The sequence below is a fragment of the Balaenoptera physalus genome, assembly GCF_965194825.1.
Source record: "Balaenoptera physalus genome assembly, chromosome: 14".
Taxonomy (NCBI): domain Eukaryota; kingdom Metazoa; phylum Chordata; class Mammalia; order Artiodactyla; family Balaenopteridae; genus Balaenoptera; species Balaenoptera physalus.
This window is the reverse complement of record NC_138893.1, coordinates 3,087,264-3,107,641: the sequence shown is the minus strand read 5'-3', so window position 1 is coordinate 3,107,641 and position 20,378 is coordinate 3,087,264. Positions and strand designations below refer to the sequence as shown.

General features: G+C 40.6%; 1 protein-coding gene across 9 annotated transcripts in view; it reads right to left on the bottom strand.

The window, feature by feature from the left end:
• Positions 1 to 20,378, bottom strand: part of RHOBTB1 (Rho related BTB domain containing 1) — a 69,170-nt gene that overhangs the window by 26,013 nt on the left and 22,779 nt on the right. For all 9 annotated transcript variants that reach the window (XR_014253550.1, XR_014253551.1, XM_082425529.1 and 6 more), the window contains 2 exons: positions 11,576 to 11,777; positions 10,962 to 11,065 (listed from right to left, as the gene is read on the bottom strand). Coding sequence is in view for 7 of the 9 variants with exons in the window: in XM_082425529.1 (XP_082281655.1) it covers positions 10,962 to 11,065; positions 11,576 to 11,767 (296 nt within the window). In the remaining 2 variants the exon portion in view is untranslated. The remainder of the gene's footprint in view (positions 1 to 10,961; positions 11,066 to 11,575; positions 11,778 to 20,378) is intronic.

Here is a 20,378-nt window from a genome sequence, read left to right as displayed (position 1 = left end):
GCCCATAACTGCATGTTTAGTAGGAAGCAACATTTTAAACCAGTCTTCCCCCACCCTCCAAAAATGGGACCAAGCGATGCACACTCTCAAGTACAGGGAAGCCATCTCAACATCCCACCAATGCCACCAAATCCTAAAATAGATAATACTCAAGTCTTAAAAACGGTTGGTTCTGCCATCATACTGCAAATATCACAGAAGGCGATGGCCTGACCATATAGAAGGCTGTGGGTTATCAAGTCATGGAAGCCAGCTATTTTTTTAACTTGAGATCCCATTTTTCTATCTATGCTCCCTTTAGTGTACAAATCTTCTCTGACTTATAATGGGTTTATGTCCTGATAAACCCATCTAAATTGAAAATACCATAAATCAAAAATGCATTTAATATACTTAACTTGCCAAACATCATAGCTTAGTCTCGCCTACCCTAAATGTGCTCAGAACACTTACATTAGCATACAGCTGGGCAACATCTAACAACAAGCCTATTTTGTAATAAAGTATTACATATCTCATGTAACGTATTGAATACTGTACTGAATGTGCAGAATGGCTGTCTGGGTACAGAGTGGTTGTAAACGTATCAGTTGTTTACCCTGGTGACTGCGTGGCTGACTGGGAGCATGGCTCCCTGCCAACTCCCTGCAGCATGAGAGCGTATAGTACCACATATCGCTAGCCCGGGAAAAGATCAAAATTCAAAGTGTGTTTGCTACCGAATGTGTATCACTTTTGCACCATCGTAAAGTAGAAAACTTGTATATAGGACTATTATAAGTCAGAGACTGTATTCTCAAACCTCACACGATCATCAGAAAAAGCTGAGTGCATGTGAAATTGGGTGAAGCACAAGTAATTAATTAGAAGAAATAGCTTAAGCAATCTCATTTAACTCCTGATCAATGAAAGCAGGAAACACTGATACAGAGAAGGCTTCCTTAACAGGAGAAAGTGAAATTGTGGTAATAAATTCTCTGCCTAAACTCCACCTCATCCTCCCTTCTCTTTGGCTTGCCCTGAAGCTACATGACTGAGGAACTGCCTTCCTGCACTGTTTTCTCCTAAGAGCAAGACTAGCTGCATGTGTAACAATGCCTACGTGTCAGCTAGACGGCCAGCTGGGAGGGCTCCGGGATTAACCTCCCTGACTCTTCTGAAATGAAACGGTGTGAACCAGCAAGATCATCCCACCACTTTTACCCAGGCCTCTCCCCAATCCTCTGTGAATCAATAAAGGTCCAAGGACTTGCCAAGTCACTTATCCGGTATCAATAAGCAATCATTCAATCATTTCTCCCAGAAATATTAACTGATAACCTACTATGTGCCAGGCGCTCTTCCAGACATTTGTGACTTTAACAAGTTAAAGACACAAATCACCCTCCTCATTGTGCTTACCCTCGTCATGCTTATATTCAACTGGAGAACAGAGACAATAAACAAGAAAAATAGGTAAACTATTTAGTATGCTAGGTGGTGACAAGCGCTAGGGAGGAAATATAGTGGGGAAGGGGGACAGAAATGTTGGGGAGCAGAAGCTGCTGCTGAAATGAGGTGGCCGTGGAGGGCCGTACTGAGAAGGTGACATTTCAGGAGAGACCCGAAGGAAGTGAAGGAGCTGACATGTTGATATCGGCGGGCAGAACACTGTGGAAGAGGGAACGGCTAGTGCAAAGGTCCTGAGGCAGGAGCATTCCTGGGGTGTTTTCCTGAGGGCGAGGGGGAAAACAGCAGGAGCTGAGCTCAGAGAGGCAATGCTGGGCTGAGGTACGGAGGGCCTAATGGGTGTCTGGCTCTTACTCAGAGTCAACTGGTAGACGATTAGGGGTTTTTGAGCAGAATGATTTAATTTATGTGTTACAGGATCACCCCACTGCCATCATGAGAACTGACTAAATGGTGGTGGGGCGTGGGTTGTCAGGAGGGATAAGACAGAAGGAGAGGCCAGTTAAAAAATAATAATCCAGAGGGATATGGTGGTGACTTCGGCCTGGGAGTGGTGCAGGTGGTGAGAAGTGGCTGCATTCTTTATACACGTGAAAGCTAGAGCCACCGGGGTTTGCTGATGGAGCAGGTGTTAGATATGACCAAAAGGAGTCAAGAATGATGCTGGAATTTTTGCTCAGAGCAATTCTTTCTTCCCTGTTCCTGGCACTGACATCTTTAGCTCAGCATTTTAACACTGAATTGTAACTCTTTATGTTGCTGTCTTTCCCCACTACTCTTGAGTTTCATTTTTAGGGATTTAGTTCTGTTCCTACTAGTTTCTCTCCCATTGTGCACAACACAGTGTTTGTAACAAAAGAGGCCCTCAATGACTGTTTATCAAATAAAATGGCCTTATAGATATTGCAGGATGTAGATACAAATATGTCTGCAGACTCAAAATCGAAAAGAAATAAATTTAGGCCTAAAATAAGTCAGTTAGGGGATATGCTTAAAGTTTTAATGAAAAAATGATATGTGAGCTATTACATTTCTTCAGACAATTATGGCTGAAAGATAGCTATATAATATCTCTGGTATATAGCAGAGATTATCCATTAAATATATATCTTTAAATTATTTGAATTTATCTTAAAAATCTATTTACCCATCTAATTGGATACTTTCATAATGCCAGAATAAAAATGGATTAATGATCTCTTCTAGGAATTAGATTGTATCCAGAAGCAAAGGAAATATAAAGAAATGGGCAGGTTACTTTCAGGATTAATTCTGGGTTAGTTTCACAGAATTAAGGCTTAAGATAACACCCTCTATTTCACAGACCATCTTGTTTTTTAAAAAACATGCCAACTCTCCCGCCCCACCCAAAAAGTACTAAAATAGAAAGATAACCAAGGTGATAAGTTTAAAAGAGATTTTTGCTTATTTGTTTTGTCTTTTGGTAATTCAGTACTTTGTCCTTCTAACTATATTTTCTAGGCTGGGAAGCAGAGGAGTTCTGGGGAGAGAACAAAGTAGTGGAATAATTTTGGAAATCTAATAAATGGTCAAAATTAAAAGTTATTGATACGATTATTGTTAAGATTCACTAAGAAAAATATCTGTGAAAGTGGTCTGTAAAACATATGGTACCAATTATTGTCAGACAAATACGATTATGGGTTCAAAAGTCACCAAAGACATATCTTGTATATTGCAGCTAATAAGAATGGCAGGACATTCTCATCCAGAGATCTTTCCCTTTTGGCTGACTAGCTCATTGATATGCAATTGCTGAAAGATGGTAATAGAATTATCCTCTGAGGACACTGCGGAATCACCCAGCCGTCTCTTTCTTCTTACCACCTAATTTATAAGGGAAAACTGTACGGGCTGAAATATATATTTCTTCATCAGATGATTCCAGTATAGAAACATCACAAACTGATGTTTTCTCTTTGTCCAAGGATGAAAAGTCAACAAACTTAGCTGTATTTGACCCAACTTGCCAAGCTTGCAGTTATTAAGTAGTAACAGCAAAAAGGTAAAAAGAAGGCAGAACACACGATGTTAATTTATTGAACAGTATATATGTTCCTTATTCTCCTTACCCATCTCAGTGGCCTCATTATTCATATGTCTGCGGCATCTTTTGGGTCCACAAATGCTTTTCTGGGCTCAGCCATAACGGACTGTCTTTCCCAGTCATGTGACCAGTGTTTGGGCAGCAACCAGCATCCTTCCGGGTCCCGGAACATGACTGACCCCAGTCATCAACCAAGCCCTGTTCCCGTCTCATTGGGCACTGCTGCTTCCCAAGGACAATTTCATCCCGGGAACAGGGCTGGGTTGGGCACAGGAATCCCAGCTCTTCTGATATTGTGTCTTCTGGTTACAGTACAAGATGTACCAGTTCAGAGCAGGAAGGACAGTGGAGGACAGTAGTCTGAGGGTGACACAGAGCACGGCACAGACGTATTTTCTCTGTGCCAGGTGATCTGGCATCGCTGCAATCCTATGCTTGAGTACTTTAGTACAGAATCCATAAATATCCAGTACATTAAAAATTTTTAATTACTTGTATGCATTTAGTCTAACATATTTTTGTTTTGGATTAGCACAAAGCAGTAATAATCCACTTTCAACTGTTTTACTTAATGCCCTCATCTATGGGTAAATGAATTACCATAAGTATATAATTATTTTTTTAAATGATTCTTGTAAAGATCTTGGAAATGATACCCAGAGGAGAAACAAACTATAGTTGGAAAAACATCAGTGTTAATACATGTAATTCTGTTTAAGAATACTCATTCAAACCAGGCATTTCCCCCCCAACCCCGCCCCAATTTATAAATTCAAAAATTTGGCAAAAAAAGGGGGAGGTTTGGGGTGGTGTGGCTTACTATGCCTCCCTCCTTTTTCTCTTGGCCTCGCACCATTCTCTAGTTCCAGAAAGAACCGACTACGAAAGACAAAATTGTTACTATTTGATGGAGAAATGGAAAACTTTCAGGAATGTGGTGTCCTTTATTCAGTTATCACAGGGTACCTGCTCGGATGTATCTTCTCAGAAAAAGATACAAACAGAACCACAGCCAAAGTACCTGCTCAGATGCATCTTCTCAGAAAAAGATACAAACAGAACCACAGCCAAAGACACAGGCCACTTGGGTGAATTATGATCCACACAGCTGAGGGCTCTCTGTCTCTGGGAAAAGGGATCCAGCATGATCTGGGGACAATTTGATAGTGTCCCATCATTAGCTTTGAGATGCCAGAACCATTTCATTTCCCATGTTCAGCTATTAAGGATCTCGTCTTATTTTTTTCGCCCCTAAGTTCATACAAATGATTTCTATTGATATTTTCAATGAGAACTAAGTTTAAGTTCTATAAATAATCAAAACATATATTGTCAGCCATGAAAATTTCCTCACATATCATAGACTACTTAGACTGCCCATAAAAATATTTTATTTAAACAATTATTGAGCTACAATTGAAATACACTAAACTTTGTATACTTAAAGTGCTCAATGTGATTAGCTTTGACATAGGTATACACTCTCCATACTGTCATCCCAATCGATAAAACAAATATTTCCATCACCCTGAAAGTGTCCTTGTGTCCCTTGGTAATTCCTCCTTCCCTCCCATCCTCTTTCCCAGGCAGCGAGTGTTCTCCTTTCTGTCAGTATAGATTACACTGCATTTTCTAGACTTTTACAGCAAGGGATTCACACACAATACGTGCTCTTTGTTCCCTGGTTTCCCTCACTCAGAAGCTGTCTCCAGTCTTCATGAGATTCTTCCCATTTGGCTAAGGTTCAGTAAGGAGTATTGTGATGTTTCCGTGACAGTGTTTACCAAAGCGTGGCCTGAGGACTAGCTGCTTTCTGATCATCTAGGTACTGGCTAAAACATGCTGATTCACCTCTACCCAGATCTCTGACATCAGATAACCAGCAGCTTCGGCATAATCAAGTATGAGAACTAGCAGTTTTAGTCGAACCTCTTAGGGAACAACTATTCCTGCCCCTTGGTCCAACCAGCTGCTCTTCTAATGTCTTTCTACTGTTTTCTATAACTTGGGCAAGTCTTAGTCCTTTATGCCACAGCAGGACTAAATATCTTTAGGAAACAAGCTGCAGTAATTTTCCTAGATCCCTCTGGACCACACATTTAGAAGTGTGGTTTGGATGACTTTTCCATAAAGTACCCGCATTGGGAACTTTCCTCCCTTTGCTGCTTTGTTATCCATTTATAAAGTCCACCTTCAGGGCCAGGACTTGCGTGAAGCACTGGCCTCAGGTGCAAAATTTAAAGAGGTGCCCAAAACCTCAGTAATCCAGATGAACACTAGTTTTTCAAAAATCAAAATTAAGGTTAAAAAAAAAAAAAAAATCCATGATGAGCAAAATACCAAAATTTTAAATAAGGTCAGGGCCAGTAACATTTGCCATGCTGAGCCTGAGACAGAAAGAAAAGATCAGTTAACAGTGATCCTATCTTTTAAAAATTATTATTATTTACATTTTACACCCAAGGTGAGTGCCTTACTTGCCTCACCCTCATCCTGGCCCTGGTCCACTTCCACCTGATATGTTTCTCTGTCTGACAGGCTGTTTACCATCCCGAAATCATCATCAGAATGTTAGTTCTGGCCAAGCATTTAGAAAGTGCCACGGACGAGAACTACTTCAAAATACTTTATCGAGGCACATTAGTTGTTTCTTGCTTTTTTTCCCATGCCATTAACCACAAGTTCAGCCAATCCCAGACAAAGACATAAACACTGGTCACCCACAGTCCTGAATTTTTTAAAGGGCCTCAACCAAGCATTCAAGATGAGATGTATTCATGCTGTATCTGATCACATGTGCCTTCAACGTGAAACTAGAGCTGTCTTATCTAAACAGATACACAGAAACCATGGCTCTGATTGATGTTATCATTTAAAACATGTAGTGTACTTCTCATTGGATGTAAAAACACTTGAGAAAAATCAGTGTGTAAGAGTAATCTATATAATAAGAGTTCCAACTGTACTGAAAATATGCCTAGAAACTCTTTGGTGTAAGGGTAAATACAGTGATTCTGCATGCTTACGTAAAACTGGGGGGAGAAAACATGCCATAGAGAGTACCCAAGCATCCCACTCACTCTCAGAAAGTTCGCTTGGTTGTAACATTTTTACTGGAAATGAAAGGACTCAGGTTTATTCACTCATGGATGTTCGCTTGGTTGTAACATTTTTACTGGAAATGAAAGGACTCATGTTTACTCACTCATGGATGTTGTCTTGGTTGTAACATTTTTACTGGAAATGAAAGGACTCATGTTTAGTCACTCACAGATGCATATAGAGAATTAAGTCATTTGCTACGTATTAAAGAACTTAAGAGGAACAATGGAATATTAGTTAGAGCTGGTGATAGATGGTGAACGCTGGTCTTCCATGTCCACACAGAATAGTGTAAGAATTAGACTGGACTGAGAATAAATGTAAAGTAAGTTGGCCATCAATCATCATCATCAGCCACAAAAGCCTGGGGGGAAGGGAAGAAGCAGGCTTTGGAGCCAGAAAGAACTACCAGGAAAAGTTCAGTACCACTCTCTCCTAGCCATCTGACCTTGGCCCCTTTCTGTGCATGCTTGCTCAACTGTGAAATGAGCCTAGTTTACAGGGTCACCACAAGAATGACGTGGCGACAAGATACGTAGAGCCGTGAGCACAGGCCTGGCTCATGCGGAGCCCTGATTAAATTGTAGCTGCTGTTATCACCACCTCCAGCCCCATAGGCTTTATGTGTTTGAAGGTTATGTGACCCCGAGACACAGCAATGGTGAAGGTTTTCAAGGAAAGTGAACAATAAAATGGGTGATTATTTATGTGTGGTGTGACTGTAGGATGGCAGCAGAGGGGCCCAGGTATTCTGTTGAAGGCAGAGCCCATCCTACTTGCCTACATTTTCAGTGACAGGTACCTAAGTGTATACACTTCCTTCTTTTAATAGTTCTAGGGGAAAACTCTTGAGTGATATCCCTTTAAAAGGAAGCTATTTTTTTTTTTCTTGCCAGAAAAGAGCAGCTGATCTCAGTCATGGCTACTATGTACAGTTTTGTTCTTGACATTTTAAAAGATCCAGGAAAGAGCTTCAAAAGTTCATGCGAAAATGGATAGAAAGTAGGTGGTAGGAAGAAGAAAGGCTACTAAAAGTTGGAGTCATTCGCTCCAGACAAAAGAGGCTTTGAAGTATTTCAAATGTGTTAGGTAATTGTTAGGATGCTAATGCTACTCTGCTACCTTTCATGTCCATCGAACAGAAGGGCTCCTATCACTACTTTTTCTTGGATGGATGATCTCCCTTCCTGGAGAAAAGGGGTTGACCAGATGACTCTTTGAGATCTCTTCTCATTCTAAGCCACCACACAAATATGGAAGAGCAAATGGATACCCAGCTCATCAATGTGGGGTGGTGGTTTCAGTTGCATTCTGTTTAATAGGAGGTCAAGGTAGCTTGTCACAATGGAAGGAGTGGGAGCCAGGAGTCAGGCAGAGCTGGGTTTGAATCTATTTTTGAAACTCACTATTGGGCAGGTTATGGTAGTAAAAGAACTCAACTCTCTACTCAACTGCGGCATGGAGATAATCTCTGCCTCCTAGGGTTCCTGGAAGGATTAACTAAACTAGTGTTGGCAAAGCACCTAATATTTTTGATTGACACACTGTAGGGCTTTGATGAATTGGAGCTATTCATCTAGTTGGCTAAAAAAATGGGTTGAATAATTACCTTTAAATTATAACAAGAGCTTTGACATTCTGGTTGTAGTTATACCACATGAGGAAAATTGCAAATTCAAGTCAGCAGACTGACACCACCCTGGCCCACTCTGCAAACTAGAACGTGCCTATGCCAAAGAAGGTTTGAGGGGGTAACTTGTTAACTAGCTTGGTGCTAAGAAGCCGAGGAAACTGAAGGTGAGGTCTAAGGCATCTTGGTATGAATCTGGTTTCTCTCACTGTCACCATAAGAATCAAATGAATTATTTTAAAAAGGTTCCAAATACATTTCCAAGTCTCAGGAATATATCACATCTCGCTGACTTGTAATTCATACCAAGTATAGTAAAAACATCAGTGAAAAAACAGGTTTGCAAACCAAACTGAATGTCAGAAACTGTAATTATGATTTTTCTCCGTAACGAATGATAGGGAGCTAAAAATGGAAGTTACACAGAAATTAAACAGCTCTCGCATAGCAATGAGATCCAGTGGTTGGAGCCCTATTCTGAGTAAAAGAAACTTCTACTACTACCAGACTTTTCCATACAATGTAACTTTTTGGTGCTATAGCAATGCGGTCTGACATATTTAGCGTTTATAGACAGAGGCTGGAATCCGAGACAGAACAGCCCTGGTTTTTGTTCTTTACCAGTGGTGGGGTCTGTGGCAGGAAGCCTGGAGGCTGCGGAGAATCAGAAAAGACAGAGGAAATGCAAGGCCAGACATGCACATAAAGTGAGGCCCACAGAGAGCTCGGTCAGAAACACAGGAGGGCTTCCTGAGCCCCTCTTTGTTGCTCAGGGAGTCAGACTTGGCTTGGAAAGCGTGTCCTGTTTCCACCAAAGGGGTGGGGGATGGCTACAGTTGACAGAGCCAAACACTACAGACAAGGGAACAGAACACTGCACTTTGAACTGATAGAGTCACATGAGAGACCAGCTTATTTCTGTTGGGAGGGACCACGCACAGGCATGACATACATCAAGAAGCTGGATGAGGCCCAGTGTAGATGCCTGTCAGTATCAGATCTATGAAGGTCATTGTGCCATTAAATCAACCCTAAGCAGGAACCTCACATGACAATGAAGTAGCCTTTCTACTACCACAAAACAAGTTTCACATGGTGGAGCCAAGTTAAAATTCATCATCCCAAATACATAAATTTCAAGTGGCAATAAACCACTGAGCTGTTGAGACAGCATGTAGAAGCTAAACCCAATATCTCAGTAAGCTCATCTTTATTCACCACACCTTTTTAGAAGGTGGGGTACAAACAGTCCTTTGAATTCTATTGTGTTGTGCTTACTTTGTTTTCAGTCATCATTTTATTACGCTTCCTTAAAACCACAGGTATTACAAAATCTGACTGCATAGTACTTACAAGCAGGTTCACTGATTATTATTTTTGTGCGTGTGTAATAATGAGACAACAGAAAAAAACCCAAATGGCAACTAAGATAAGAATCAAGAACATCATGGAAAGGGAAAAAAAAAACCCCAAAAAAACAGGAAACTCAAGAAGAAACATATCTGTAATGCTGGATATTAAGTTCAGTTCTCGTTGTTCAAGGGGACATTAAAATCACAGTTTTACTTCTACATGCCTCTTTCTGAGACCCCCTTGAACAAACTGGCCTAAATTGCAGATTCTTTCACTGTGTGAACGACTTCTCAGGACTAGGGCAAACCCTTTCAGCAGTTTATTCAGTATTTTAGACCACTTGGATAAATGCCAATAGAGGTTCAGAGGCTTAAGAGGGCTACTGGCTTGAAGAAAAGAGAGGTCCTTTCAGAAAAGCTTATCTCAATACAAAGGAGTAACTCGTTTGGAGTATCTAATCCAATCCTGTGAGGTAGCATGATGTTTGATGTTAACAGAGACCTAAATTCTAAACTTAAAAGGAAATGTCTTCATTTACTATTAAGGAGTAAGGAAATCTCCTCCTTATCTGGATTTTGATAGTTATAACAGATTCACTGAGAGGGACTTTAAGACAGCTGGAGTCCCAGAGACTCCTTTGGAGTTATGGTGACAAAGAGAAGTTGCTAAATATTTTACGATACTTTGACCTTGTTCCCACTCATATTAATGTCCTAGATTTATCTTCCCTTTACTGGATTTTTCCTCCTCCTCCTTTTTTTTTTTTAAATGAAAAGCAGACATTAATGCTTCAGTTCATTTTGGAAATGTGCCTTTGTGAAGGACTTCAGAGATATTTTTCTTTCTTTTTTAAAAATGACCTTCAAATAAAAATAATAGACTTTTCAGACAACAAAGCCCAAAGCAAGTAACTTCAGACTGCAGTATGGTCACAAAAAGATCAAAGAGACCTTCAGAAGTGGGGTGGCCAAGTGCTAAAAAAAACTTAAAACATTCTAAGAGAAGGTAAATTAAGTATCATTCAGGAAGACAACAATGAAAGCAGCCCAAGGTTGGAGAGCACAACAGAATCCGCGTCCAGCAAACGTCCAGTTTAACTAGCACTGGTTGTTTTAAATAAAGTACTTCCTGGGAGGAACCAAGTGGCCACGCAGAGCGCTTTTCTTGACATCAGGAGACAGTGCTGTTTTGGGTTGTTCTTTTTGGGTTTTTTTTGTCTTGTCTTTTCTTAGACACAGTGCAGAACCCAACACATCTCAAGGCCATATTATGTGGTTTTTGTTGATTTACGAAGCAGAGATGGGTTTGGGAAAGGAAATTGTACTGAAGTTGAACTGAACTGCACTAGTCTTGGTTTACCTGCCATAGGCAAAACGCCTGTCTTTGTGATGATCGCCAAAAGTATCCCAAAGCCTGAGAGAAACGCTCACTTCATCAACGACATCCCGGGAACGCTCCAAGACCTGCAGGAGAGAGAGAACCCAGGCCGTCAGTCAGAGGCTCCCCCTCAGAGCCCCCGAGACGCACGTGCATTGAGTCTTCTCCTTCTATCTAACAGGACTTAGCTAAGTCCTAATTCTGTTCCTGCAACCACGTGCCTCAAAAGCCCTCCCTCAGGATACCGTAGCCATACTCCAAGTCGGCCTTCTGCTTTTGTTTTCTCTTGTGACACTAAACAGGTGAGTTTTGTCTCGAACATCCAAGTTAACCCCTTCCCCCGCTTTTTAAAAATCAGACTGGCTGTATTCAATAGCCTGTGGTAAACCGTAATGGAAAAGAATACAAAAGAATGTATACATAGGTATACCTGAATCACTGCTGTACAGCAGAAACTAACACAACCTTGTAAAGCAACTAGACTTCAATTAAAAAAAAAAATCAAGTAAATAGAAATCCAAAAAAATAAATAAAAATCAGACTGGCAACAGCAGTGATGTACCCTTACGATTCTAAAGAAATGCCATCTGTCTTACCTCCTGGCAGACCCGGTACTGGTCAATGGCCCACACCGTGGGTACGTGAGTGGCCAGCAGCTGGTACTGCGTCAGCGTCGTATTACACGCCCTGGCGCAGATCAAGCGCGTCTTCCCCACAGCATTGTCTCCCACGACCACGCACTTGATGGTTTCCACGTTGGGTCTTTCGTAGTCCATGTCAGTGTCCATTTATAACACTCTAGAAGAAGAGAGCGGACACCGCATTCAAGACACTGGTGCTTTCCAGAGCAGTCACAGATGGGAGGGGGCCAGGCGGTTTTCCCTTGGTCCAGGCACTTCTCTGGAGGTACCCAGGCAGAAGCCAGAAGTGTGGAAGTTCCTACTAAGCCAAACTGAAACTCAACTTTTCTTTTTATATCTCACACAAGTACAAACACACCGGATTGTTATTTTGACCCCAAACGGTTGATTCCGGTTAACATGTTATTTTCTCCTTGGTTTTCTCTAAACACAACCTGCCTACTGGAGCTCCGTCCAGGCAAGTCGGGGCTGCTGGCACACACTTCTAGCTCACTAGCTACTCATGTTGACCCGCTAAAGAGACTGGGCACCTGCAGGTTTAACCTTACACATTCGGGCATAAGCAGCCTTTGCAATATGAGTGTCCGTTACAATCTTCCAGTGATCCAAGATCTCACTAAAAAGCAATTTCCTATAGGTTCTAAACTATCCTGGTGACTTAGGGGAGAATCCAAAGTGTGAGCAGAAAGGGACTAGTTGACTTTAAAGAAGAGTGAACTGTAAGTGTGAAATTGGATACATTATTATTATTATTATTAATTATTTATTTTGGCTGAGTTGGGTCTTCGTTGCTGTGCGACGGCTTTCTCTAGTTGCGGCGAGTGGGGTTGCTCTTTGTTGCGGTGCGCAGGCTTCTCATTGCAGTGGCTTCTCTTGTTGCGGAGCACAGGCTCTAGGCGTGTGGGCTCAGTAGTTGTGGCGCACACGCTCTAGAGCAGAGGCTCAGTAGTTGTGGCTCACAGGCTCTAGAGCACAGGCTCAGTAGTTGTGGCGGACAGGCTTAGCTGCTCCATGGCACGTGGGATCTTCCCGGACCAGGGATTGAACCTGTGTCCCCTGCATTGGCAGGCGGATTCTTAACCACTGCACCACCAGGGAAGTCCCTTGATACATTATTAAAATTAATTTATACTTATATTCATTCATTAATTTTTATTAATCAAATTCATTAAAAGATATTCTTAAGAGGAGCACTATAAAGAAAGATTTTGAAAAAAATTCCCTTCCTCTCTGTGTTTGCAGAGAAGAAATCTGGAGCATGTGGTAGAGAATGATTTTACCAGAATGAGGAGCTACTTTGGAATCTTCCTGAAACCATCAAAAAAGGTTAAAAGAGGGTTACTGGGTGAGGGGTGAAGAGGCAGAGGAAAGCTGCTGGCAGCTCTGCTTCCCCAAAACAGGAACCCCACAAGTTGCAGAGCGGACTGCTTCCCGGTAGCAGCTGGATGGGTGGCCAACCATGCAAGATTCTAAGATTTTAATGTATTGTGATTGCTCTTCTGAGGAAGTCTATTGTTATACTGAGAAAACTGTTGGATGGTCATTTTCTTAAAAAGAGTCCATAATGGTCTTAACAGACATGGTAAAAAAAAAAAAAAAAAAAGCTCAGAATAGGGCCTAATACATAATTGGGAATCAAAACATGTTTAAAAAAATTTTTTTTTAATAAATTTGTTTATTTTTGGCTGCGTTGGGTCTTTGTTGCTGCACGCAGGCTTTCTCTAGCTGCAGCGAATGGGGGCTACTCTTCCTTGCAGTGCGCAGGCTTCTCATTGCGGTGGCTTCTCTTGTTGCGGAGCGTGGGCTCTAGGCACGCGGGCTTCAGTAGCTGTGGCATGTGGGCTCAGTAGTTGTGGCTCGCAGGTTCTAGAGCGCAGGCTCAGTAGTCGTGGCGCACGGGCTTAGTTGCTCCGCGGCATGTGGGATCTTCCCGGACCAGGGCTCGAACCCGTGTCCCCTGCATTGGCAGGCGGATTGTTAACTACTGTGCCACCAGGGAAGTCCCTCAATACATGTTTAATTCAAATGACTTAAGAAAAATGATAATTTAGATAATATGAGATTAAGGGTATAGAGGGAGAGACAGAAGAAGAATGTTAAAGATGAATGCTTTTGCACAGTTAGGACCATCTGAACATGGATAACACCATCACAGGAGGTGTTAAACCCGAGGCTGGAGAACTATCTGGCAGGAATGGAGTGGAGTGATTCAAGGAACAGATGTGTGGTGAGGTTAAGATCTGATCCTACACCCGTGACGAGGCTTAAAATAGATACCTGTCCCCCACCTGGTAAATGCTGATTTTGAAGGTCTTGGGTGGGAAAAGAGTCTTTAAATATCTCCAATTCTAGTGATTAGCCAGGTGTGGTGATTCCAAAAATCGACCTCTTTAAAATCCAGCCTTAAAATTCTATGATTGTATTAGTTCTCGATTTAATAGTATAATGTGGCAAAAGCATTACTTCGGCATTAGATCGGTGGTTCTTAAATTCTAGAACATTTGGCAATGTCTGGAGGCATTTGGCAACGTCTGGAGGCATTTTTGGTTGTCACAGTGGGGTGTGGGGAAGGGCTACTGGCTTCAGGTAGGCAGAGGCCAGACATGCTGCTAAACATACTACAATGTACAGGGCAGCTCCCACAACAAAGAATTATCTGGCCCCAAATACCATAGCGCGAGGTTGGGAAACCCTGCCTTGGATGGATGAGAGTTTGAATCCTGGTCTCCCTGCTTTATGGTCATTTATTTGGCTTTAGGCAAGCCAGCTGCACTGTCTGAGCCCTAGCTTCCTCATCTGTTAAGTGGGAATATTCGTACCCATCTCCTAATGTGGTCAAGATTAGGTGAACTGATGTTTTCAGTTCCCAGTGCCGTACCTGACACACCGATGGCTTCAAAATTATAATCATCATGCTGAAATGAATACTTTTAGATGACAACAAAAAATTGAGTCAGGTGGAAGACCAGGATTAGATGCAAAACTCATAAACTTAATAATCATAAAGATCTATAAAAAGGATACATTTTAGTAGAGCAATTACAGGGTAATTCATTGAAAATTGAAGCACATCAATACAAGATGGGGCACAGCTGACCTGATGCAAGGAAGGCAGAGAAAGTTCTGGGTGGGGAGGGGGAGAGAGGAGTTCACAGTTAACTGAAGGATAATAGAGTTGGAAAGGTAGGTTAAAAATATTTTTATGGGGCACTTCTAGATTCTAGAACAAAAGTGGTAGCACTTCACAACAGTCTTTGACAAGATTCTGGTGATATTACCACGGGGTAGCCTATGTCAGGAAAAAACAGGTTCCATTTGGAGTCTCACAACTCTGGAACCTGAGGTCTATTATTTTGAATGTCCTAAGTGACATTCAAACTTTATACTTTTGAGTGAATTTTATTTTATTTTTTAGATAGATAAAAGTCAAAGAGAACCAATCCATAAAATTTGGGAGAATGTTTGGATTTAGTAAAATTCAGACATGACACAAAAACCGTAACATTGGTTTTCTTGTTGGCTTGCAAACTTACTCTGATAGCATCCCCCCAAAGAGGAGTCCCCCAAATAATTTGAATAGTGGCAGCTCAGGTGGAACAGCTGTGTAGCTTTTACAGAAGATGACTTTGAGGGGGATAAAAGCCCTTCTGGTTTTATATTAAGGCCATGATTACAAAAATATCATCACTTTACTTATTTATAGACACATCTCATGCACAGTCTTGAAAAGAATTTCTGTTATCAAAGGTGAGAATAACATCCGTTGGTCCTCTAATCTCTAGCAATCTGCGCAAAACGGAAGTGACTGCCAAAGGTGCTGAACTTTGTGCAAAGGGGACAGCATATAAGGGAAGTGAAAGGCAGGCAGAATTAAATTCTCATAGCCCGGATCATGCACTCTTCATGGGGCACTTCCAGGAAGAGTTTGCTGGGTTACCAAAATGCGAGGCTCCAAATCTTTCCTTTTGGGTAGAAATTTACTTAGTGGTAGTCTAAAAAGTACTTTAAGAGTATGAAGTCACAGCCAAGGATGTAAACTCATGCTATTCTTGTACTGTAAACCAATTATTCATCTGTTACACATAAACAAGTAAACATTATATTATAGTCTAATTATAAAGATATGCAATTGTATCCTCCTTTGCTTGTTATGGGCTCAAATTTATCCATATCTAGCACTCTTATGGTTGAATGAGCGCTTACGACCATCTGGATAATGACTCTGGTTTCTGATTTTTATTTACCCGGAAAGAGAGTAATAAATATTCCTTTAACGCTGTTAATAAATTTCACCACCATAAATCCTGCTGATCTATGAAGATACCCTTTTGCCTTTAGATCCATATCTGAGGAGACAAGGAAGGTATAAAAGGGAAAGAATAGCTAGGCAGAACTGATACTGGTAACCTGATACTGTGGCAGCTCTGTAATCGTCTCACTCAAAACCGACTTGAACTTTATTTCATACTTTCACTGAATCTTCAGGACATGGATGCTGATAGTTAAAATGCTACCTGAAAAATCTACTTGTACACTCTCTGGCAGTCAGAAGTTTATTTAAAAACAAGTAAGTGATAAAAATAAGAAATGAAAGAAGGGAAATAATATCTGATACTGCAGAAATAAAAAAAAAAAACCGTAAGAGAATACTATGCCAACAAATTGGAGAACCTAGAAGAAACTGACAAGTTTATAGAAACATACAGCTCACCAAAACTGAATCAAGAAGATATAAATAATCTGAACAGACCAACCACTAAAAATGAAATAGAGTCTGTAATAAAAGAAAAAATTCCTTGCAAACAAAAGTCCAGGATGGGATGGCTTCACTGAAGAATTCTACCAAACATATAAAGGAGAACTTATACCAATCCTTCTCAAACTCTTCCAAAAAACTGAAGAGGAGGGAACACTCCCAAAGTCATTCTATGAAGCCACCATCGCCCTGATACCAAAACCAAAGACACTACCAAAAAAATTATAGGCCAATATCCTTGATGAATATAGACGCAAAAATCTTCAACAAAATATTAGCAAATTGAACCCAACCACACATAAAAAGGATCATACACCATGATCAAGTTGGATTCATCCTAGGGTCACAAGGCTGGTTCAACATACGTAAAATCCATGTGATACGGCATATCAACAACAGAAAAGACAAAAACCACATGACCATCTCAACAGATGCAGAAAAAGCATCTGATAAAATTCTACATCCATTCATGATAAAAACTCTCAGCAAAGTGTGTATAGAGGGAACATATCTTAACATAATAAAAGCTATTTATGACAAACCCACAGTCAACATAATACTCAACAGTGAAAAGCTGAAAGCCTTCCCACTAAAATCTGCAACAAGACAAGGATGCCCAGTCTCACCACTTTTATTTAACATAGTATTGGAAGTCCAAGCTACAGCAATCAGAGACAAAAAAAAAAGAAATGTGTCCAAATTGGAAGGGAAGATGTAAAATTGTCTTTACATGCAGATAACGTGGTATTCTATATGAAAACCCTAAAGACGCCACACAAAAACTATTAGAACTGCTAAACGAATTCAGCAAGGCAGCAGGATACAAGATTAACATACAGAAATCTGTTGCATTTCTTTACACTAACAATGAAATATCAGAAAGAGAAAGTAAAAAAAAAAAAAAAAATCCCTTTTAAAATCATGTCCAAAAAAAAGATACCTAGGAATAAACCTGACCAAGGAGGTGAAAGACTTATATACTGAGAACTATAAAACGTTGATAAAAGAAATTGAAGATGACCGAAAGAAATGGAAAGATATTCCATGCTCTTGGATTGGAAGAATTAATATATATATATATATTTCAGCTTCATTTTTTTATTGGAGTATAATTGCTTTACAATGTGATGTTAGTTTCTTCTGTACGATGAAATGAATCAGCTATATACATAGCTATATCCCCTCCCTCTTGCACCTCCTTCCCCACCTCCCATCCCACCCATCTAGTTCATCACGGAGCACCAAGCTGAGCTTCCTGTGCTTTATAGCATGTTCCCGCTAGCTATTTTACGCATGGTAGTGTATATATGTCAATCCTAATCTCCCAGTTCATCCCACCCTCGCCTTCCCTCCTTGTGTCCACATGTCCATTCTGTACATCTACGTCTCTATTCCTACCCTGCAAATAGGTTCACCTGTACCATTTTTCTAGATTTCACATGTATGTGTTAATATACGATATTTGTTTTTCTCTTTCTGGCTTACTTCATTCTGTATGACAGACTCTGGGTCCATCCACATCTCTACAAATGACCCAATTTTGTTCCCTTTTACAGATGAGTAATATTCCATTGTGTATATGTATCACATCTTCTTTAGCCATTCACCTGTTGTTGGACATTTAGGTAGTTTCCATGTCCTGGCTCTTGTAAATAGTGCTGCAGTGAACACTGGGGTACATGTGTCCTTTTGAATTATGGTTTTCTCAGAGTATATGCCCAGTAGTGGGATTGCTGGGTCATATGGTAGTTGGCAGAATTCATATTGTTAAAATGGCCATACTACCCAAAGCAGTCTACAAATTTAATGCAATCCATATCAAATTTTTCACAGAAATAGAACAAATAATCCTAAAATTTATATGGAGTCACAAAAGACCCAGAATTGCCAAAACAATCCTGAGGAAAAAGAACGAAGCTGGAGGCATAACCTTCTCAGACTTCAGAATCAAAGCAGCATGGTATTGGCACAAAACCAGACATATGGATCAATTGAACAGAATAGAGAGCCCAAAAATAAACCCACACACTTATGCTCAGTTAATCTATGACAACGCAGGCAAGAATATACAATGGAGAAAAGACAGTCTCTTTGACAAGTGGTGTTGGGAAAGCTGGAGAGCCGCATGTAAATCAATGAAGTTAGAACACTCCCTCACATGGTACACAAAAATAAACTCAAAACGGCTTAAAGACTTAAATATAAGACATGACACCATAAAACTCCTAGAAGAGAACATAGGCAAAACATTCTCTGACATAAATCGTAGCAATGTTTTCTTAGGTCAGTTTCCCAAGGCAAAAGAAATAAAAGCAAAAATAAACAAAAGGGACCTAAACTAACTTAAAAGCTTTTGCACAGCAATGGAAACCATAAACAAAACAGAAAGACAACCTACGGAATGGGAGAAAATATTTGCAAACGATGCAACTGACAAGGGACTAATTTCCAAAATATACAAACAGCTCATACAACTCAATATCAAAAAAAACAAACAACCCAATCAAAAAATGGGCAGAAGACCTAAACAGACATTTCTCTAAAGAAGACATACAGATGGCCAACAGGCACATGAAAAGATGCTCAACATCACTAATTATTAGAAAAATGCAAATCAAAACTATAATGAGGTATCACCTCACACTGGTTAGAGTGGCCATCATCAAAAAGTCTACAAACAATAAATGCTGGAGAAGGTGTGAAGAAAAGGGAACCCTCCTACACTGTTGGTGGGAATGTAAATTGGTGCAGCCACTAGGGAGAGCAGTATGGAGGTTCCTTAAAAAACTAAAAAGAGAGTTACCATATGATCCAGCAATCCCTTATTCTGGGCATATATCTCGAAAAGATGAAAACTGTAATTTGAAAAGATACATGCATCCCAGTGTTCATAGCAGCACTATTTACAATAGCCAAGACATGGGAGCAACCTAAGTGTCTACTAACAGAGGAATGGATAAAGAAGATGTGGTATATATATATATACAATGGAATATTACTAAGCCATAAAAAATGAATGAAATAATGCCATTTGCAGCAACATGGATGGACCTAGAGATTATCTTACTAAGTGAAGTCAGAGAAAGACAAATTTCATATGATATCATTTATATGCAGAATCTAAAAAAATGTTACAAATGAACTTATTTACGAAACAGAAACAGACTCACAGACATAGAAAACAAACTTATGGTTACCAAAGGAGAAAGGGAGGGGGAGGGATAAATTAGGAGTTTGGGATTAACAGATACACACTACTGTATATAAAAGAAACAACAAGGTCCTAGTGTATAGCACAGGGAACTATATTCAGTATCTTGTAATAACCTATAGTGGAAGAGAATCTGAAAAAGAACATATATGTATGCATAACTGAATCACTGTGCTGTATACCTGAAACTAACACAGCAGTGTAAATCAGCTATACTTCAATTAAAGAAAAAAAAAAACTGGTAAGTGAACAAGCTACTGGGGAGGTTGGGAAGTGAAGGACTTGGTGAGGTGGTGCAGGGAGGTCACCAGTCTGGGTACCAGTGCCCTCCACAAGGCTGGCTTAGAACAGCGTGGTCCTGATCTTCTAGCTCTCAGGTTACCCCATCGGCTTGGTTATCCCATATCTGCCCCCGCCATTATTACTGCCATCTACTGGACTTCACGTCACTCCTCCACATCCACCACCAACTCAGTCTTCTTGCTGCGTCCACAGGATGATGCACCCCATACCCAAGCCTCAGAGCTTTTTCGCCTCTTCAGTGCCAGTGACATTCACCACACTGTCCTGGAGCCATTCGTACCTTTTGGCCGTGTGCTGGATATTGCTGTCCTTCAGAAACATTTTACCTCTGAAATCTCCAATTTCAAAATCCTACTCTAAGAGCAAAAAATCCTATCTTTACAGCCTGTGCTGGGTGAAATATGGCCACGGCAGCAACTCCCATCAGGAGATGGAATCTATTTCCCTTCCTCTTGAATGTGAGTGACTTCCTGGCCCAACCCAAAAGA